General features: G+C 28.9%; 1 protein-coding gene across 7 annotated transcripts in view; it reads right to left on the bottom strand.

Annotated features, from left to right (window-relative positions):
- Positions 1-4,573: 4,573 nt before the first annotated feature.
- LOC103314073 (uncharacterized) overlaps positions 4,574-24,200 on the bottom strand; it is a 195,757-nt gene continuing 176,130 nt past the window's right edge. For 5 of the 7 annotated variants that reach the window (XM_015981844.2, XM_064356273.1, XM_064356272.1 and 2 more), the window contains 2 exons: positions 22,421-22,480; positions 4,574-17,241 (listed from right to left, as the gene is read on the bottom strand). In XM_015981844.2, coding sequence (XP_015837330.1) covers positions 16,814-17,241; positions 22,421-22,480 — 488 coding nt within the window. In that variant the 3' untranslated portion in view covers positions 4,574-16,813. The remainder of the gene's footprint in view (positions 17,242-22,420; positions 22,481-24,200) is intronic. The other 2 variants (XR_010333764.1, XR_010333765.1) reach the window with 2 other exon arrangements.

Raw genomic sequence — 24,200 nt, 5'->3', positions numbered from 1 at the left:
AAGAATTTGGTTTCAAATTCGGAAATAAAATTAACTAGACGCCCTCTGGTGATGACTTTTGAACTATGTCGAAAACAGTAAAGAAATTTTCGTAATGCCACATTTAACTGACATTTAATGAATTGTTCAACAATTTTGCGTGTATAGTGTTAATTATTTACAATAGAAAGAATTACTTTAAAAGTACGTGGTGGTAAATACTAGCATTGACTTTGGTTCTGTAGTTTTTCGTGGTATAAAGTGTTTATTGTTGGAACTTGAAAGTGGATAAAAAGTGAAAAATATTTAAATTTTGATTACAAAGTGTTATCAAACAGTTGTCTAATTAAAGAATATAAGTAATGGATCACAGCGAACACAAAATTTGGCTCAAGAAACCAATAAATTAGTGAAGTGTTATGAATTTTAGGTTAGAATTTTCCACTGAAAAATTCATGAAATGCTGCGGTAAATCTACAAAACTACAAGAATGATTAACAACTGCTGATACATTTAAACGGAAATTATGCCAAAAGGTAGGCTTTTCAATGTCTTTGTAATAATTTTCCAATAAATAAAGTGAACCAAACAGTCATTCGTTATTCGTGTTTTCCTCGTCATCTCTCATTTGTCAACATAAGTTTCTTGCATCAAAGATGCAATAATCATTCCGCATAGGCAATGTAATAATTGTGAAGCCCCAAAATTCGTACAACGCTCAAAATATCCGAATAAACATTTTCCCGCCATTTATGGTTACTGTTTTCGACCTAGCTCAGTGACGCCCCCAACGGTAATTTTACTTCCGAATTGTACTAACAATTTCCGGCTTTATACATGTTTCAAGAAAACAAAAAAACTCAAAAGCACTTGAAATTGTTAAATGTGTAGGAAATTGTACAGTTTGTTACAATTTAAGAAAAACTAAATAAATAAATATTTTTTTGCAATTATTATTTGTATCAATTAACATGTTGCAGGATAAAACTGACATTAAAGACATTAAAATTTCTGTCAGAAACGTCAAAATTTTTCGGCAAACTTCATTGAACAAACTCTACGACTACATTAAACAAACTACTGTTTTCTACTTTGGTTTCACAAATTGTTCATTGGGAAACTGAAGGTAGTTTCACAAAGAGAATTTTTGTGCAATACCTTTTAGTGAATTTTTAGGAGTTGTATTGGCAGTGCTGGGCTGGGTGTCTTCCTCCTCAGACATCAGTCATGACTGTAATTTAGTGTGTGACCAAAGTAGAAAAAATTTTATATTACATTCGTTTTTAGAGACTTAATTGTGGCACTCATTCTATTGGAGCACAACGAAGGAGTGCCACAATAGAACGTCTTATAAAACTCGTATAATAATATACTATTATTTATATGTCGCATTTGAGTTCACTCTCAAATTGTGCTCAATTTTTCACTCCGAAAAATTCAAATGCGTTGTTACAATTCTACTATGAACTGAAATGGGATATAACATATAACTCAGAGAATAAAAGTATAACAAAGAAAAAAAAACGAAAAAAAGATACCAAACGGATTTTGCTCTCTTAACAAACCTGATTTTACTCCGTATTTAATGTGCCTTGGAGATTGAACATTTTGTTATAATTTATAATTTACAAGTTTACACAGCTTCAAGAATAAATAAGTAATATATATCTGAAGTAATATTTTAAGAGAACTAACTGCGACTTTCTACAAAAAAAATAGACTGAAAATTAAAGTATTATTAAATTCTGCTTTAAAAACAGAAGCGCCATCTATCTTACTTTTCTTAAAAAATAGACAATGTACAGGTATACCTACGTCTTTTAAGTACATTCACAACATTATTCTTTCACTTTATGGTGTTTTCCTTTCAGAGTGTTCCACTTTTTAACCCTTACGCATAATTTATACGTTTTCCTAATTTTTGTTTGTGTATATTAATTTACAAGTATTTTAGAACAAAAATTTTCTTGATTATTTAAACGAAAATTACATTGCTGCGACAAAAATCATTTTTAGTTTTTACTTTAAAAAGCACAAAATGTATTTTACGTTATTTATGCATATATTATTGTCAAAACTTTATGATCTAATAAAATGAAACAATAAAATTAATTTTGATTAAACACTGTGAATAGATGAGAGTATAAACGAATTTAATTTTGACTCAATAATAAACACGTGAGTGCTGTACAAGTTTGTTAACATAGGACGAACTTTGGCTGATTAAGTACGTGTCGAGCTGCGATTATGTTTCCTTTTAGCGGATTGAACTAATAGCTTGGTAAAGTTTTCCATCAGAAAACTTCTAGATAATCCCACTTGACCACTCAATATTTCAAAGTTAACTTTTCGAAATAATGTTGTATGCTTTAAACATGTAAGCACGCAGTCCAATTTTCATGTTAGATTTTTTAATATTTAATAAAACACATTTTTTACGTTTTACGTACCTTTATGAAAAGTTTTGCACTTTTGATAAAAAATCAGAACAGAACGTGTTATGTTTTGCAGAGTGTATTTTGTGTTGCATTCTTACCTGGTCAGGCGCGGACTCTTATGTGAATAATCCTGTACAGGGTGCTGCATTTTGGATGTTCGAATAGGGGATCTCCGAAACTAAGAGTTTTAGGAAAAAACCAGTGACACATTCTCGGGTTCGTTTTTTGAGAAAATAATTTTGGTCAAAACCGCATCTCGCTATCGTCTTTTGTTTTCGACTTATAAACAAAAGTTGACATTTTAGCAAAATCTTCGAAAATTCATATCTTCCTTATTATAGAAAATATACATTTGAAACATGGATATTATAAAGGCACTTTTTTACTGAGAATTTAGTAATGTTATCAGTGATTTTTTTAACCGTTCGTTTAAGTATAATAACATAAAGTTATATTTTTTTAAATAGGAATCATAGTTGGCTGTGACATTTTCGAAAAGCTTATTTTTTTCTGAACTGAAAACAGAATAAATATAGTTTGATATTTTTATATATTTTCGTTAAAAAATATATTGAAAATATTTTAAAGTGTTGGCAATGGAAAAATTATTTCACATAAAAGGTAAGAATAATCTAGAAATTTTGTGAACGGTTATTAAAGTAAAAAATGTGAGATAATCAAAATAAGCTGTTACATTTATTTTCAATTAAACAAATATACGATTTTAACTAAATAAAAAATATGCAAAAAATTGAGACCGTTTTATGATTTAGTAAAGCGCAGTGGAGGTGACGTTAATAATGTTAAGTATTTTTTTACCGCAGATGAGATTTGATTTTGATGTTTAAATTGATATTTTTTTGTATTTTACAAGCAATCATGCAATTAATAATTTTTTTTTCCAAGATTTCATGTTTAATTAGAAAATAGAATGACAATGTAAACTTGTCATTTAAAATCTAAAAACAAATAATTTATATTAATCGCAAAAATTTGATCTATTTATTATTTAATATGCTGTTTTTGAATTAATTAGTGTTTAAGAAATCATTAAATTTTAAATACTTGTTGAGTAATTCATTTTTCATAGTTTGAATTAAAAATCCAAAATTTTTTCATGGCCTACTATAAAAAAAGCAAAATGTTTTGTTTTTTTCATAACCTAAAAATAATGCATTACACAAATAAGCATATGAAATCAGAAAAAAATAAACTTTTCGAAAATGTCATAGCCAACTATGATTCCTATTTAAAAAAAATACAACTTTATGTTATTACAGCTAAACGAATGATTAGAAAAAATCGCTGATAACATTACTCAATTCTCCGTAAAAAAATACCTGACAATGTCATTGTTTCAAATGTACATCTTTTATAATAAGAAAGATATAATTTTTTTAAGATATCGCTAAAATGTCAATTGTTGTTTGTGAAAACAAAAGACGATAGCGGGATGCGGTTTTGACCAAAATTATTTTCTCAAAAAACGTACCTGAGAATGTGCCACTCGTTTTTTTCTAAACCTCTTAACTTTTGGAGATTCCCTATTCGGAAAATGCAGCACCCTGTACACAACATAGCAATGAATAATTGACAGTATTTGATGTTTGGCTTTACAATTAAATTATTATTATTTAAACATTACGCAGACAATTATTGACTATCAACACTACAACTACAACTAACAGTAATTTAATTACAGTTAAAGTAGAAAGTGTTCAATAAAAAAAGATTAGGTTCTGTTGTGCCGACTTAATTCAATAATTAGAAACACACTCGTTTTTAATCAAAACTTGAAGGCAAATGCAAATTGGACACATGATACACTTTACCCTTGCGAGAACTTTGTTTTTGTTAAGAAAGGTGTGCTTGAAATTTGTTGGAGTTGTTATTAACTTCTTCCAATTAAAAGTCTTGTTTTTTTTTAGAACTGTATAAAACTTTTTCGTAATGAACGCAAAAATCACACACACACACACAGGAAAATTCACCTACCATACTTCTTTTTATGACTTCATAGAGGAGGGTATAAAAGGCGTGCTTTTCTCGTTGCATCGTCAGCATAGTTATTCAAACTTCACATCTAACGAGCAATGTTCACTGAGTGGAGCGAAAACGTTTTGGAGTAATTGGGTCAATAGGAATGAAGAATAGACTAGAGCGATATATTTTTATTTTAATAAATAAAACATACAAACGAAATGTTTTCATCGCATCAAATCAATGATGTGTTATGTAGCAATTATCACAGCTCCAACAGATATACGTATAATAAACATTAACGTTACAGAACAGTTTTGATTGTTAATTGTGACAGTCATTATAAAATATATTCTGTTATATTATATGTCAATCTATCCAACATGCTACAAACTATACATTTCTTAAACGCAGCATATAAATTTCCTACACTATACATACATTATACATACATTAACTCGCATTATATAAGAATACCCCGCAATAATAATTCACATAGCTTTGTATTAGATTAGTACAAAGTCACTAAATTACAGATTAATCGTTATTTTAAGCCATTTCTTTTTATATATTGGTCCCTCGAATGACCACAACTGTTGCCACTGCCAACCCTTAAAAATTTATTTAAAACAACTCCAACGGCTTAAGAAAACAATGTGTGATTAATCTGGAATAACTGACGTTTTAACTTGTCTAATACAATAATAGTTGCGACTTTTTTCGATGTGTTTATACATACATGTAGCTACGTTATGTCATCATATGTTTAATATATCTTTTTACACTAAGTGACATAAAAATAGCATACAAGGTGTCCCACAAGTGGAAAAGTCCATTATTGACAGTTGGAATTTTTTTCTACAAAAGCCGTAGATACTAACCTCCTGACTCACCTAAAATTATTTTCAAATATACATGGTATTTGCGAAATAAACTACAATACACAATTATCTTTTTTCACATTTTTAGATGTAGCTTTTAACATTAATAATTTTGACGAACACTCTTTTTTGAAAATTGTTTATATGAAACTAAGAATTCTAGACAAGTAGAACTTGCGCCACTTTAAAGAAAAAAATTGAAGCTTTAAGGATATAATTTCTCTTAACTTACGGCGATCAAGAAGATAAAAAATGAAGAAGTTTATTGCCAGTTGAATCCTCAGGAATTTAGATCTCAGAACTATCAGCTGTCCTGTCTAAAATTATTGAAAATGTACCAACAAATGTGGTTTTAGTTCTGAAACTATTAATCTCGTAAAAAGTTATCTTTCAAATAGACTACAAAGAGTAAAATTAACGGTTACAGTTTCAAATTTTGTCAACTAAGGAAGTGCCTCAAGGGTCTATATTAGGACCTTTCTTATTTTCAATAAATATCCATTTTTACAATATTTTAAAATATGGTTGTATACTCCTTTAGGTGATGAATGATGACAGTCAAGTATACTTCAGTTTTCCAACAACAAAAATCAGTAAAGCTTTGAGGAAAATCAATAAGGATACAAAAGCAATTTAAAAAATAACACAATCATAGTTTTTTTTTAAATTCTAATAGGTCCGCTGTCCTCCTTTTTGTCCTAATAATAATTGTACCAGTAGTAGACGAGCACAAAAGCCCAGAGTGTGGTACTTGAAAATTCTTTTCGATTAAAACTCACATTACAAAAAGAATGAAAAGATAATTCGCCTTCACTAAAATTTTTTATCATATAAAACGTATTTTACAGTAAAACAGAAAATTCTTTTATGTGAAGGAAAACCCTTGTATTATCTGACTTAAATTATTCTTCACAAATAACAAGTGTTCAATAATTGTTCTGGTCGTGGTTTGCTGTGGTTTTCTCTTTCTAGCATGAACGTAGGTTGCATGATAAGTTCATATGGTTTGCTGCCAACTGTTTAAATGTTCTCTTATTTTTGCATTTAGGAGTTTTTGATAAAAATCGGATTGCAAATCATGATAATTGTATGCAGACGTTCAAGAATTTACTCTTCAAGTTCAGATGAAGGTGTGAATTTTTGGTCTGACACTGACACCACTGACAGCTGTCATCTGTCATTGTTTTGTAATGTTAACCAAGACATACGTTTTTTGTGACAATTGCCACACATAGGCGATCTGACCAGAACAATTGTTATGAACACTTGTGATTTGCAACATACAAGTTAAATTTAAAACACAACAATTTCAAAATTACTGGGAAAGGACCATAAATGAAACCAAAAAAAACACTTAATAAATTATTTGTAAAATTAAAAGATAATATTTCAATTGTGGAATGATTTCACGTTGTTTTTAAGATTAATTGTAAACATTGTCAGCACTGTTAGATTAGTCAAACGATACAAAAATTAAAAAACAAATGATGGTAAACCTGTTAACTTAGCTAATTTTGGAAAAAAAGGCTCTATCGCAGCATACGTTTAAATAATAGACATAAAAAGTTTAGTCTAATAGGTTGGTTTCTGAAATGTTGTTTATTAATACAGTTAAAAATTTAGTAAATTTCAGAATAGACACAAAATTTAAGCTATATTCATAAATTTCATAAATTTTTTACTGTTTAAACATAATAAAATTTTAGGATTTTATAACATATCATACCGTGATCCATATTGTCGATTTTAAGTCTTTGTTTTTTATGTATTGACTAAATTTGAATTTTTATTATATTATTTAATTTTGTATTTCGTGTCAGTTTTTATAAAATTTTTTTTGGAAAGATAGTGGCACTGACTTCCCCTTCAGCTCATTCTTTGTTTGAACTTCATCGTTGCTGCGTGTCGATGCCACATTTTTATTTACATTTTAATTATGTCATCTGTAAAACATTATTGTATTTAATGTTACTTATAAGATTGATTGGTAAGATTTATATTTTTGAAATTATCGATGTTTATAATAACCTGTTTTTCAACCTGATGATATCTTATGCCATAAAACGAAACGTTGCATAACTCTCTTTTGGTTTCATTTATGGTCCTTTCCCAGTAATTTTCCACTCTTATAAATTTCAATTTTTGGAGGACGTTAAACTTGTGAGATTAGATAAAATGTAAATTTTATAAACAAACAACTAAATTATTTATAAAAAAAATCAAATTTAATATAAATGTGAGACGTAGAGACAAAATATTATGTTAAGCATGTTAAACATACTAACTTACTAACAGTTTTTCTGGTGACACACTTTTCTTATTCAAACTGACATCTTGGAAAACGTAAAGAATGTTTTATGCAAGTTTTTATTTTTTAAATTATTATATTTTTTATTTTGCAATAATCTTCCTTACATCAAATAAATAAATATTATTATTATAACTATTATCATTGAATATATCCACCAGATAGGTTAGTTCTTTATGGGAAATTCTTCACTTATGAGTATGACTTAGAAAAGATGTACCATGTTTGAATTCATAATTAGAGTAGGCGGTTTTTTGTCTTTATGATTTGTAAACTATTACAAATTGAAGAATAAAATATATTCCAATTGAATATTATCATTCAAAACATTATTATTTATCCCCTCAACTTGATTAATTATCACAAATGAACTTTTCATCCAAATTAAAAAACCGATAAAGCCTACTCTAATTATAAATTCAAATGATCACCCTATTGCAAAGTGCAAAATATTTTACAAACTGTACGAAAAATAACGCACAAACTTCATATCTTCTTGTTAGTCATTTTTCAAAAAAAAATCCTCGAGATCTATATTTTACATCATAGTGACATTTATGATGTCATTCGTTTTTTAGTTGTGACGTCACTCTGATTTTTTCTAAATGACAACCAACATTTTACACATCTTGATCTACCTGGTAATAAAAAAAAATATTTAATAGGATAAAAAAAATTATAGTTAAACATATTGGGCAATATGTTTTTGTTCATGACTTATTTTATAAGATTATAAGCGGCAATTGTTTTCTATATTTTTTTTTGTAAAATTACCATGAAAACTTAAACTTACATATAAATGCAAAAAAAACACAAAAAAGTATTCATCCCTGTAACACAAAATCCAAATAACATAATGTTTTTATTTATTTTTTTGAATCTTGCTTGTTGTTCTTAACAAAAAGGTAAAAATGTGTTCTCAAAAATTAATACAAAATGACATTTGTCGTTAAGCAAAAATAAAAATGATCTCATTATTAAAAACATGACGTCAGAAATGTTATTATGGTGTCAAAATTTTTTTCAAAAATGACTCAAACCAGCAATTTTTTTATTTGTTTCTGGAAACATTTTTTCTATTTTATTTTCTTTTTCTTTACTTTACTGATGGTGGAGTTATTATTGTTGTGAAATTAACATTTAAAGTCAAATATCTTTTTAGTTATTAACTTTAGACATTTAAAACTTTATATTTTTAGACAGACATTTTAATAATTTTTAAGAAAGAAAAACAACAAAATGAGGATTAACTTGTTTAAGTTATCCAACTTAATTTTTTATGTTTCTAATTGCAATGTGCTAAACAATTGAACTTTCCCCTTTAAAGTAGTGAAATTACCACGAAAGTACTAAACAGAATCACCCTATTCAAGTTTAGATCAAGATCATTTGTATTAAAAGCTACAAACAAAAATGCAAAATTTCGGCTGTTCCATTTGAAAACATTGTAGCTGTATATTTGAAAATACTTTTCGGAAATGCTGCTACGGTTTTATGGTTTAAATTAAGTTTAAATGTCAATAATAGGTTTTTTCAAATCATTGCGACACCCTGTATGTCTATACAGATTGTTTATTATATGACCCTATGTACAAAGCAGAACAGATCGTTTACAACTAGTGTTGATAAAGGAAAACACAATTTCCTTGTGTTCTTGTTTTTTTTTTGGAAAATCCCACTGTTAGTTGTAAAAGAATCTGTCTTTGATATTTCTAGTTTAATATCTCGTTATTTTAAAGCCTGGACCGCGATTCCGTCGTCTACAACGACGGCTTATTTATAAAATACAAACTGAAATCTTGCACAGCATACACATCCATTTAATAATTAATTATACAAATAGCGCTTAAGCCTAAAATGTTACAAAAAGCATGAAAATGGATCTACGGTTTTTAAGTTCTTGGTGTTCCCAACCCAACCCTGTTGATTATGCAGTTGTAAATAGAATCCACATAATAAGAAAACTTGTTCAAAGGCCTCTTCCTTGTCCATTTATTAAAAAATCTCATATCAAAATACGTCCAGAAATGCTCCAGGCGTACGATAGCAAAAGTTAAGAGAAAGCCTTCATATACAAGGTAATGAACATGTGAGGAATGTTTGTAATTGTTCCCGGAAATAAGCTGTCATTGGACCGTAAATGTTGACATAGCATAACATTAACCCGTTTCGCGAACCCTTGTATTAAAGCAAATTGGACTTTTATGGAGAAAAATCCTTTCAAGCAAGCCATGAGTGTCTAGTTCAAACACTCGTGCAATTAATAAGTAAGCAAAAATTGCAAAAAAAGAGTTTATTTTTTCAATGGTTGAGGAAACTTTATCGCAGAAAACATTTGTAACTCATGTCTAAACTCACATAGCAGGAGTGTCTGAGGAAACAATCCCAACGTTTCACTTATCTAACTGTACAAAGTTTTAACTTGTTGGTAGTTTAATGTTTATTTAATAAAGCTGCACAGTTTAAGATACTTCTCTTCGCTTCTCGCTGCAAATTTAAATTTACAGAACATAATCAACATAAGACTGTTTCAAATAATTTCAAGTAATTAATGAAATTATTTAAATGACCTAAAACTTGTACAACTAAACTTTAATCACTTGATATTTGAGGCAGCGGTTAGCATAACGGCAACATGCAACTTACAGTTAAATATTAACCAAGTAGTCCATGTTTGATTCTCAGGTATTATAATGTTATTAAAATTAAATTTCCCACTTATAAACAACTATCTACAAATAGTTATTAGCTGTTTCAAAACTATAAAAACGCCAACGTCGCATTTTCACGCACTTCAAAAAAATAATAGCCAATATAATTTATACATTCAATAAGAAGAGATCTAATCATTAGTAACTAAGATCTATAGTCTTGAAACAGGTAATATATGTATACTGGGTGTTCCGTCTAAACCCCACATTAGAAGTAATGGCAATTCTAGTAATGAAAGTCATCTGAAAATTTGTGTACAATCATAATCTCTTAGGTTCTGCTAAATGAAAATATTTTCAACATGGCGACACTTCCGTTACACCGGAAGTCGCTATCAAATTCCTTATTTTAAATTATTTTCAGATAGATTTCATAAGCTATACCAAAACTTAGCCGTCTACGAAATGTTTAGGGTTTTTAATTTTTTTTTTTTGAACTGCACCTTCCAGTTCAAAAATGGATAAAATATTTTTCAGGTCATTTTAAGAAAAAGCCTAGATCTTTCCCATGGTGCTTTCAAGTTTCTTAGACCATTTTTTTGGGGATGTAGTAAAAAACAATTGTTTGAGCTTTTTAAGGTTAGATTGAATCTTTTTTTTAAACTTAGTTAGCGAAAACGCAGATCTGGCAACAATGAAAAAAATCACCAATAAAATTACAACTAATTAGGTAGTTAACAAGTAAAGAAAAAAGTTAATAAAACGTCTATAATCTATGATTAGATTACCATTCGAGTGTTGGTTGGATCGATATTTTTAAATCACCTTGTATAAAATGGAATCTTTTAGAAAGTTGCTAAAGTTGATTAAATATTTTGTTGCCAACTGTGTATTGGATTGTTTCAATAATTAGTAGTCCTTATTAACTTGTCTGTTAAAAATAGTAACAGAAAAATTGAAGTATTTTAATCCTTATTTTGATGTCACAGCTATGATTTTCTTTATGACGTTTGATAATATTCACTTAATTCTATAAAGACCCACAAATGTGAGGTAAGATGTTTCCATAAATCTTCTGTAACTCCGCGGTGACAAATTGTTCCTTTCACGTTATTAATGACTAATAATAATCACTCATAGATTGTTCAGAGTGTAATATTAATAGACCGAAATTTTTGAGAGGAAAAACAACAAGAAACTGCTAAAAATAATCGCACTATAAACTTATTTAATTATGATTCTCCAAATTATTTAAATAGCAATTAAATGGCAACTTATTTTGACGTACTCGTATATAAATCAATTAGGACCCCAGAATTAGTTGTAACAGATTTATTTATAAAAAACGTTTGAAGTTTTCGCGTTATAAACCAAATCAAAATCATAGATTTTGGACTATTTCATAACATCTAAATAAAGTGTTTTTTGCAAGGATGAGAATAAAATATGGACTACCTATGTAAAGTTTAGCTTCTCAAAACATATACAGAGTATCCCAGAGAGTTGTGATGAAGTCTGTTACTGACTTATAAATGTTAAGATCTTGAAAAATTTGCACTTGAAAATCATAGATAACAATCTACTGCTTCTAAAATTATTTAATACTCATAGGTCAATGAAAAACCTTATGTTATGAGTACTGAAGTCAAGTAAAAAAGTTTTTTAGTAAACGATATACCACACTTATTAAATTACTATTAAAAATGCTTCCAAAAACAAGATAGGGGGAACTAAATATTAAAAGGACAAAAGAAATATAAAATAAACTCCGTTTTCTGCAGCCAAAAATTTAGGGTTTTGATTGATTATCTCAGCTCAAAAATTGTTTTAAGGTCGGTTTCATTAACGTTGGTTGAATTAACAGTTAAAAACAATCGTTACTATGATTATAACAATCGTTTCTGTAAATTTATTCTACTAATAAATATAATTGAGATTGATGAAAATCACCCTTGAAGTAATTTAACTTTTACCTAAAAAAATCTTTTAAACTAAAAACTTTTATCTTAAAAAAGGTAGAAAATACTTATTAAGTAATGTAAAATTGACAACTAAAATTAATACAGGATTATACATACAAAACTCCGAACCGACCAAATAAAAAATACAACATACAGACAGATTATAAAGCTAACTGAATTCCTGGTAAAGTCATAACTCATAATTAATTTAATTAATTTTAATTTAATTTAATTTTGAATCTGGACTTATGCATTGTAAAGTTGCATTTTATTGTTGCAACGTTTTGCTTGTACACCATTAAATTTTATTGAGATTTTCCCAAACCACGAGGCAAGCTTTATTGTGATTTATTGCAGACAGGCTGTAGTCTTTCAGACGATTCGATCGTATCGTAAATTTCTTCAGGTTATCCTTGACAAAACATCTTATTGCGGGGATTGACAAACTGATAAACAGCGTTAAGTGCTGTAAAACTTTATGGTGCTCAAACAAAACGTTGCTACAATACTTGAACAAACTCGAAGTCTTATGTGAATAACCCTGTATAATACAAATTTAAAACAAAACAAAATGCTGCGAATACGGTTAGTGACATAAGAAAAATTTTGAAGATTAAAATTTCTACGAAAATTTTGCGAAACCATATTTCTGTCAACCAAAACCACCACAGCCGTACAAGTGACGGATTCATTTCATACTCGTATTTACCGATCAAACATTTAAATGTAAACGGTTGAAGGTATAGAGATATGTTTTTTTTTTGAAAAGAAGACTCTCTATAAGTTTATTTTTTGTAGAAGTTAATGCTTTGACCATAAATGAGAGTAAAAATAATTTTTAAAAACAAATGCCAAAAATTTTAGTTATTTATTATTATTTTAATGTGAGTATAATCTGTAGCCCTTTTGCTCTAGGTGTGTTCCATCTATTTTTTCAGGTCCAATTTTTAACGCATGGGTTTAGAAGAAATCCAAAAATTTTTGTTTAATGCATTTAGAGCACATTTTTTAAAAATGTTTTAAATAGTGGCTTGATGTAGTCCCATATCCACGCCAACAGAGTCGTCTTTAAAATATTTCCACTGTTGTTACATTTTCTGCTCTTAAATTAATTTCCTAATAACTCGTTAATCATTCTCATCTATTCAACGTTCTCTGCATTACGTTTTAGTGTGTTCATAAACTGTCAGATGGTGCGGAATTTATTTTTCTGTTATCTTTTTATCTATTCACTTTTTTCGGAAACGAAATTTTTTGATCATAGAATCGTAATTAAATTTACGCCAATGTAATCTTTTTTATTTTATGACGTATTTTAAAAAAAAATATAAATTTTTAAAATAAGAAATATTAAAAAAAAATTGTCGTCACGTTATTTGGACAGAGAAGCATTTGTCTTTTATATTTTACGTCTTGGGAAAAACGGTCTACCTGATATTAACAAACATGAACAAAAAGTTTTTAGTAGCTACATTAAATTTTGTAGCTATTAAATAAAAATTTATCAACAATATCTAGAAGTTATTTGGTAAAGGATTTGTTTTGTCTGTCTTTCATAAATTTAGATGCTACGCAAAATTTTTAGAACTATGTATTTTTTTCTGTATCTGTATGCACTCAAACTTCTTCTAGTAATTATTATCAATGAATAAAAAATATTAAACTTCATTATCAAAAATCTTCATAACAAATTTATGTTTTACCAAAAATAATCAAATTAAATTTTAACCAACAGTTTTCCAAAGTAAAAAGTAGATTTTGACGTATTCTAAATTTTTGATCATTTACCCATTTTTTCCATTTTTGAGCAATAAAAAAGAAACACAAAAACTACTAACAAAAGTAACAAATAAACATTACTTCAAAAAGAAAAAAACAATAATAATGCTTGAGGCATTACTAAATTGAGTTCAAAGAATTAGAACGATAATCCTTACATGAATACCAATAAATATTTCTTTCAAAATTAAAAAAAATAAAAAATAAAAAAATAGTTATTTTTTTTTAAAGTGTTACTTTGGCGCATTTGCTGTTTAAAACTGTTTAAAAAACCCAGTTTCATTTTTCGATTTAAAGTTAAATTACAAATATCGCTAAAAATAGAAAAATTATTTTCATTATACATGTCTTTGTCGTACACATGGTTTAAGTCTGTCGTCCCCTTAAGCCTTAAAGCTAGAAGAATTTTGCTTAATTTTAATTGTTATTATTATTATTATTATATTGTTATTATAGAAAGAAATTACAAAATCAATGTGTAAACAGTATTAACTAACCTATGTAATAACAAAATAACACTCAAAATATGCAAAAAAAACAATGTTAAATTATATTTAAATAACTAAATATTCAAATTTAATTAAAGTTAATCTTGTTTTTCTTTAGATATTTCGCGTACTTACTTTGTTATAGGTATTAGGTTAGTAAATACTGTTTATACATATGGATTTTGTAACTTAAATATAAAGTTTTATCTGTATAAGCACTATAAACGCTTAAAAAAAGTAAATTGTTGGACATTTTCCATCAAAGTTGATGATTTTCGTCCTGGGTTAATAAAAACGGGGAAAAACGTAATTTGTGGTCTAGAAACGAGTTTTAATTCTTAGAACTTGCAAAAATAATGTCATTTTTGACATAATTATGTAATTTATTGGTTTACTTTTAAGAAATTTTGCACAATAATTGAGTTTTTGCAAAATGAACGCTTAGAAAAGAAAATTTTTTAAGTATATTTAATCAAATTTGGTATTTTTATTCGTTCTTGTTTAATGAAATCAAGAAAAAAACTTAACTTTTGGTCTAAAAACGTGTTTAAATCCTCAAAATTTACAAAAAGTATGTATTTTTAACATAATTCTGTGATTTATTAGCTAACATTTTATTTTAAAAAAATGCGCAATAATTGAGTTTTTGCTGAATAAACGCTTAGAAAAGGTAATTTTTTGAACATTTTCCGCCAAAGTTGATGATGTTTTCGTTTTAGTTTAATAAAAACAGGAAAAAAACGTAAATTATGGTCTAAAAACATGTTTTAATCTCCATAACTTGCAAAAATAATATCATTTTTCATAATTTATTGGCTTACTGTTAGGAAATTTTGCGCAATAACAGAGTTTTTGCGAAATAAATGCATAAAAAAAATAATTTTTAGTAGGTATTTTTTTTCGATCTAGTTTAAAGAAAACAAGAAAAAACTTGACTTTTAGTCCAAAAACGTGTTTAAACCCTCAGAAGTTGCAAACATAATGTCATTTTTAACATAACTCTGTGATTTATTGGCTTACTTTTTATTTAGAAAAATTTTGCGGAGTAATTGAGTTTCTGCTGAATAAACGCTTAGAAAAAGTAAATTTATGCTCATTTCTGGACAAATTTGCTGATTCTTTCGTTCTAGTTTAATAAAAAAAAAAATTTGATTCTTGTTCTAAAAACAAAAATTAGTGTATCTGAATTTTTCGAATTTTTTATTAATACTAGGTGGGCAACTTTATCGCGAACCTAAGAAAATCGCGATTTTTAATTAAATAAAAAATATTGTATCTTACACGCCTAACTTAACGTTCGAAAGGTATCTCCCCTAATTTTTTGGTAATTTTTCGTTTGCAGAAAAATCAAAAAAAAGTAATTTTCGACCAAAAAGTCAAATTCAAAATTTGATACTAAACCACGCGTATTCACTTCAGATAATTGTTTACGAAATTAGCGAAGAAAAATACCAACTAGATTTTGAATTAAACGCACTTTTACATTTTAACTTTAAAAATTATTTTTATTTATGAGTTGCTACTTGTGGCGTCGTAAATTTAGGTGACAATGTGAACTGTAATTGAGGTAAGATTGTAAAAGATTTCGTTGGGATATTTCAATGCAGGCATCAGTTTTATTGCAAGACTGTAAATAAGAGGCTTCAAAAAGGTCAGCTACTGGTAACTGATCCCTTTGTTGGCAAATTATACCATCTTCTAATGAATCACGCGTCTGGTTTGCGTCTAAATAAAAAAGATCGATATTTCACCAATCAAGTAAAAATTTATTCTGAAACCAGCGTTCGATGGGCTAGCAAGTCATTTGGTCTAAAAACTTTGTAGTCAAATTAACAGTTAGTGCCCAAAAACTCACAAAACTACTACGACTTTATTTAATAATAAAAAAATTTAATAAAAATCGAGAATGTTCCTTATCAATGTACAGGCTGGTGTGTAAAATTTTAGGATTTTTATTTCATTAAAAGTCGCGATTTTCTTGGCTGCGCGTAAGGTTGCACACCCAGTATTTTAACATTTAGAAATCAGTAGTAGACACTAGCATTTCACTGGGACCGTCTGTACTTTTTATCATAAGATTTACAAGCGGTTATAAAGTATTAATAAAAATATATCAATGTTAATAGAGAGTATTACCTACAATGTTACGCTAATTGACATTATCACTAAATATCTACAATCTTTTCGAGTAATCTAGTCGTTGAAGCATTTTCTAGATCCATTACGAGTTAAGTTATTCAAGAAGAGATCGTAATTGTTAGAATGGAAGCGATAAAACTCAAACCTTGAGCAAGTCAGTGGTAAGTCCTGGGCATGTCCCACAGTTCGAAGTAATCAGGCGGATTGTGCTATTTGTACCTTGCCGGTCCAAGCCAAGGGCACCCAAACATTTGACATCCAGCCAACACCAACATTAACACCACCACACACCCCATCACCGAATACACCACACAGAGATGAACCAACGCAAACACGTACAAAGTGCGATGGCACCAATGGTTCGGCTCGAATAATGTGGGAGCATAGTCCGGCCATTTGATCCTCAAGACCCAGTAGTTGCCAAAACTGAACCAGATGATCAGGAATCCGGTGAGGGCGATCGAAGCGACTCTCGAGCCGATGGAAGCGGCGTTAGCTGTGCTGGAAGCGTCCATCCGACGGGTGTGCAGCTGGTTGTAGAGGGTGAGCCCCATTTTCACGCAGCCCACACTGCCCCCAACCACCATGTAGATGGGAATGTAGGGCTCTCTGGGGCAGTCTTTCAGGAATTGAATACCTGCGAAGCGACGCTTGTTAATGGCTTGGCGTGCATTTTTATTGCAGACGAGACGAGACGTGCCATGGATGCAACTACAGAAGCGTGACAAGCAACGGGGAAATTCATTTAGAAAGCAAGCACTCCGTTTTAATAAAATTCCATCGATTTATTTATTGCATCTACTCTGGTTTTTCGTCGTCATTGAATTTTACTAAATTTTCATTAAAAGGTTTTTCAATAAGTTTAGGAATTTTTATATCACTTTTACGAAATCAGTGTCTTTTATTAAACAATCTGCGCTAAAATAAGCAATAAACATTCATTGGAATTACATTTATTTATGGAAATAAAACAAATATCAAGATACCAATACACAGCGCGAAACTGAGGAATAATTCAATATTTTCAACTTCATAAACTTGGCACAAGTTATTTATATAAAAAATAAATTTATTTCTATATCTTGTATTGTATTATCCAAAGTGATTGTCATTTAGGTATGTAACTCCTATAAAAGGTTACACATGCTGATTCTTTTAGGGCCTACATTAGAAACATTTTAACTTCTAATATAGCTAGAGCTTTAAGATTTTATATTTAATCCAAATCGAGCATTCCGAGTTCAACTAAATTATTTTCAAAATGGATGATTTTCCTGAACTACTAGATCAAGAAATTAGCGCCAATTTTGAAATTTTAAATAGTAACCACCTATTTTTATTGCATTTTTGAATTCACTTCTTAAAAGTGAGTAAAATGCACCCAATTGTTGTCATAGTTTTTGACGTATGACAATCAAAAGTACATCAATTTTTATTTTAACATCTTCTATATCTATCTCTTACAGTTTTTTAAATAATCGCAAAAAACAGAACTTTAGCTCATTATTTTCATTTTTAATCAAGTAAACTTTCGTAAAATAAATTAAAATTGTGCCATTAACTAAAAAAATGTCATATTTGTTTACCGTTTTTATTCAACAAGTTCAAAATTAGATGACAGACTGACTGAGTTACTTTACATAATTTACTAAGTTATAATAAACCATAATTAAATATTATTATTGCTTATTCGATTATGAGCCAGCTAAAAACTAAATAAAATATTAAAGTTTAACAATTGTTGACCATTTTACAAGGTCTACTTTGGAAATTACAAAGTTTTTTGTAATTTCTTTCAAAAACTGTAAGAGAAAGTTATGAGACTTATTTAAAAAAGTCGATATTCTTTCGATTGCCGTTAAGAGTTGTAGCAGTTTTTTGATAACCATTTTGAAAAAATCATATTAGCTATGAATTTTGACAGTCGACAATTTTGAAAAATCTGGAAGACTCTTCAAACCTTCGGTTATCGAATGCAAAAAAAATGTTCACTTATCGCAAAAAGTTCAAGGGTAGTGATATATTAGATAAACCCTTGCAAAAAAATTTAACAAAAAAATTGATATACAGGGTGACCAAAAACTGGTGCACCAACTCAGTGGTACATTGTTGAGAAGCATGTGAAGATCACCATAAAACTCTTGAAAAAATTCCTAAAGTTATATTTTAAAAAATATAGAACTACAAACTTATTTTGTTAACTTCTTTAGTTTTCATTATTTTTTAATGTTTTTATGTTTCGCACTAAGTAATTGGCGCCATTTGAATTATTTTTTATTCCTTAGTAACGCATCTACTGTATGCAGTACACCTGGGAGAGAGCTTCTGGGATTGGTCATTTTGAGACCTCTCTATCTCGCAAACTAAGAATAAAAGACCCACATTTTTTTGCATTTTTGCCATCTCTGTTACCACTAGCACCTCTCCAGTGGGGAGTGAGTTCTAATACACCCTGTATTAGAAGTTAAAAAGTTTCTAATGTAGGCCCTAAAAAATCACTCTGTATGCATCCACAGCTGTTTATTTTCAACTACATTATGTGTGATTTCTTTTATTATTAAAAAATAATACAACAGATATATTCTTTGATCGCCTTATTTTGTCAATATAATGATACTTTAGTTTGGAGTAGTGCTGTCCAACTTTTCCTTTTTACTTTTACAAACCTTTTGAGAAATGAAATGAGTTGACAATAAGAAAACTTTGAAAAGTAGCTTTAAAAAAAATTGGTAAAACTTTGCAAAACTGTACTTTTATACACAATATTTGTTTTCTATTTAAAACACCAATGGGGTGCAAATGACAAACCTGTTACCATGACACTTCATAAAATTTAATACCAAGAGCCTGCTATTTGCATCAGAATGAACACTAAAAGACTGCACGGCTAACACATTTTCTTTCAACATCTTATCATTTTAGCCTGATATAAAATAATATACAGGTGTTTTAAAAAACGAACAAAAGTGTTTGAGACAATTTTTGGAATATTTGTATTAGAAGATACAAAATCAAAATACGTCGTACCCTAATTTATGATAATATTTTATTACTTTTTCAAATTTAACAACGGAACAAATACATTGTTTATGTTCTGAACGTCAGAATTTATATTTAGCTATAGGTTTAAATAATTTTGGTTGTTTTCGAAATTGTAAAAACTAATTGTAATTTGTAATTATTGGCAATTGTGCGATGAAAAAGTTAAAATTGGTTTTAATTTATATTTAATTTCTAATTTTGTTACAAAAAAGTTAATGGGCAATTAATAAACTTAACTATTAAATTATATTAAATTATATTTTTTTAATTTCAGCTTATTTCAATAAAATCTCTTGAAATAAGTTTCTCAGTGAAAAAAAAAACAGTTGACTGGGATAAAGTAACCCACAACTGTTCCGTCTATACCCCACATTAGAAGTATTGAAGGTTCTAATAAAGATATTTATTTGAAACTTAGTAATCGGCCATAATCCGTTCAGTTCTGCTCAATGAAAGTATTTTCAAGATGGCGACACTTCCAGTTACACCGGAAGTCGCTATTAACTTTCTTATCTTAAATGGAAAGCTATGTTTTTCACTGTATTTTTAGATTAGCTGAGTTATTTTGAGAAAGTTTTTATCAGCTATCCCTATACCTAAGTTTAACCGTTTTCGAGATATTTAAGATTTTTTGACAATTTTTGGTTTTGCACCTGCCACTTAAAAAATCGGTACTCTCTTAGATTTAGAGATTTCGAAATCAAATTGGGAGAATTAAAAGAGAAAGCCCATATCTGTTCCCCAGTGTGTTAAAATTGGAAAAGAAGTTAATAAACCCAAAAATTTTAAGTTTGGACAACTTCAAATACCCATAACTTAATTTTTTCAAATGTTATGTCCCAATTTGTATTTTACTAGATGGAGGAGAATTTTTTTTCTGCATTGATCTGAATTAGTATTCCCCTATACTACTTATCTGTGATAATTTTCAAGTTATGTTGGTTTTTTTGACATCGTAGAAAATTTCTTATTAACCACAGCTACGATTATTTTTGCATAATTTGACATAAAAATATTTCTGATTAAAAAAACGACAAATTCTATTCAAAATTGTGTTGTCCGTCCTGTGAAAACAAAATAAATCCATTGAATATTGCTTTAAAAAACTTTAATTTCTCACATTTTTTCTCTCATTTCCTTGGCTTCTACAATTGAATGAAATAAAACTTGTGGCATTTTATTTGAAAAAATTAGTTATGGGTGCTTAAAGTTCTGCAAACTTAACTTTAAATATTTTAGGTTTGTTATTCTTTTTTAGACATTTGAAGAACATCAAAGAAAAGATCTAGGTTTCTTCTTTCAATTAAGCTAAAGAATATTTTTAAATTTTTAAACATTTCAGTTATCGATTTTTGAACTGGAAGGTGTAAATTAAAAAAAAAACTATAAAAACTACCTCTAAATAACTCTAGTAATCCAAAAACGCATTAAAAACTATACTGAGCTATGTCGCCATCCATCTTGAAAATATTTTCATTGAACAGAACCTAAGAGATTATGGTTGTAATCAAATTTTTAGATGACTATCATTATTGGAACTACCAATACTTTTAATGTGGGTTTTAGACGCAACACTCTGTATGTATTTGTTAAATGACACTTGTTACGACGAGACACATTATCTAATAAAAAAGTACCAAAACTACAATTTATAGCCAAAATTCATACTACTCGTAGAAAAAAATTAAGATACGATATTGAAATTTTAGTAAATTAACTCTTTCATATTGGCTAATAATAAGACGACGACACTTGAATCAACATTATTAATTCCTACTGAAATAAACTAAGAATAAGTGACAGCATAACTAGTATACGTATCATGCCTTACTTTATGTAAATGATCTTGTTCTAGGATATTCCATATTGAAATCAAAACAGCTATCAGTTAGCAGAAAGTTTAAATTAGCCAAGTGAAGTGGTTGTTAATTCCTGTTATCTCACGAGCAATAAATCTTGAGATAGTGTTTTTACTCACACCTCTCGAAACGTTCTGTTGAATTCTATTGAAAGAAACAGCTATCAAAAATATATTTTCCGGTCCTAATACCCAAGAACCAGAGTAAAACTTTGAAACTGTTTAAAAATTGTGTCCTAAAAATTTATTTTTCATTTACTGGTTAAAGTTTTTATCAGGTTTTAAAAAATAGAGTTATGGAACAATTATTAATAAATTGAAAGATGAAACAATTTGTTGCCAACCTTGTTTGTGAATTAATCCAATTTATGTGTAAGTAAATACAAGAAAGTTTATGCAATTACTTAAAGTGGAATTTTACTGCGAATGTAAAGAAGTATATCTTATTAGCAAATTGCTTCATATATCACCATCACATTTCGAATATCGTACTGTTTTAAGATTTTCAAGACACCACAAATGACTTTGAAATTAACCTAAAGGAAAAGCTATTTCCTTTGCCTGTCTGTCAAGAGCAAAACAAACAAATAAATTTAAACTAAAAACCAAAAAGAAAAACCTTCTAACGTATGTATTATTTATGACGTTTAACCTCCGACTCTTTGAGCTATGCTCGAGGGCTTACGATGACCCTCCTCACATTATCCTGGGACTTGGATCTCTCCAAACAATTTAGAAGTTGTTAAGAATACGAAAAGCAACGTTGTTGGTGCGCTGTGAGTGACCTTTTGCGATATAAAACAATAAACGTTAGGTGCCTGGAATTTTTAAATCGCGTTCTTAATGGTCATGTCTTTAATCCGGGAAAGATGTGGGGCTTGCATGCTGCACGCAGTTTGGCATGCAAGCTACTCACCCATGATAAGCATTAGTAGAGGTAGAGTGGATAAGCACACCAGAACGATCGTAACAACCACTGAAAAAAAAAGGGAGAATTACAAGGTTTCGTTTCATTAACTCGGATGCGTGTCTGAGCTTGGTTTCAAGAAAGTGGCGAATGGAGCACAGAGTGTATTGATTAAAACTTGCTACCAATTATATTTTTGTGTTTAATAAAATAATTTCCAATCTAAATATTAATGAAGGCTGGCATACGACTAGTGCTTTTCTTGACAATGAATTAGTCAAGATGATTACATAAGGGTAAAACTAACTTGAGCCAATGCTATTACTGGAGGTAATAGCCTTTAAATTAATAATCAGTCGGCATCGAGTTTTTGAGAGCAAAAGTAGCTAACGGCAAACACTTGTGTAATTAATTCAACCATTAACTCAATTAGTTTTATCTTCAAATGCAGCCATTTCTGATAATTTACCCATTTGATCAAATATGAGAAACTCACATTAATTAAAGCAAAGTTGGATTATTAGAAGTGACATGTAATTTGAGATTGTGCAAGTACTCCTAGCCGAGGAAAAAGTCACTCTTGAAAATGTGTAACTATAAGGTGTTTGTAGGTATTTATGTATTTATTTTTTATATTTTTATAGATTTTCTTAAATTTGATTATTATTAATACCGAGTGCTCAAAAACCGGCGCATCAACTCAATGCTGTGTGGTAGAGAATTGATTACATATAAAGGTAGAAATAGTAAAAGAAATTTTTGTATTAAATATATTGATAAATAACGAATTTTAAATAAATAATATGTGGCAACGCTGTCTAACAGTCGTGATCTCAATAGAATTTGATCAACAATAAAAATAAATTATTTTTGAAATGGTTTCCTAGGAAATAATTCCCAGCGTTGCCACATCTGCAAATTCTGATTTTTTGATAAATTTAATTTTTTTAATATTCAGAAAATTGGTAAAGTCTGCTAGTAAATTTAAACATAATTATTTATGGTTTTGTTAGGAAACGATTCCTTGGTGTGATACATAAAAACATTAAAAAATAATGAAAAGCGAAGAAGTTAACGACATAAGTTTGTAGCTGCGGTTTTTTGTAAAATACGACTTTAAGAATTTTTTCAAGATTTTTCCCGTAATCTATACATGCTTCCCATCACCGTACCACTGAGGTGGTGCGCCAGTTTTTAAGCCCCCTGTATATTATTATTGAGTTATTTGCCAAATAATTTTTGTCCTTGTATTTACTCTTGGGTAAACAAACTAACTTTTAACAGGCTGTCCCAACGATGTGAAAAAGTCTATTATTGATCTTTAAATGTTAGAAAATCAATCTTTTTTTTACGAAGGCCGTACATATTAACCCCCTGACTCACATAAAATTATTTTCAAGCATATAGGATGTTTTTAAAATTAGCTACAACACAAACTTACGTTTTTTTTAAATGAGACAACCTATATTCTTTTGCATTTTTGGATGTAGCTTTTTACATAGATGTTAAAATGTTATTGATCGATTTTGCTTTGTTTTTGAAATAACTTGATTTGTTTTTGACAAAAACAACCTTTTTAAAAATCTATGTATATAAAATTGCTTGTCCTGACTGACTGACCTGACCTGACCTATCAAGGCACAGCCTAAACGGCTAAGTATAGAAACCTGAAATTTTCACAATAGGTATTATAATGTAGGCATGTACTAAAAAAGGATTTTTAGAAAATCACCCCCTAACGGGGTTAAATGGGGTGTTAAAATTTGAATAAAAATCTCTTATTTTTAAA

The sequence above is a fragment of the Tribolium castaneum genome, chromosome 4, assembly GCF_031307605.1.
Source record: "Tribolium castaneum strain GA2 chromosome 4, icTriCast1.1, whole genome shotgun sequence".
Lineage (NCBI taxonomy): Eukaryota > Metazoa > Arthropoda > Insecta > Coleoptera > Tenebrionidae > Tribolium > Tribolium castaneum.
The sequence above is the reverse complement of the archived record's forward strand: the minus strand, read 5'-3'. Positions and strand labels throughout refer to the sequence as shown.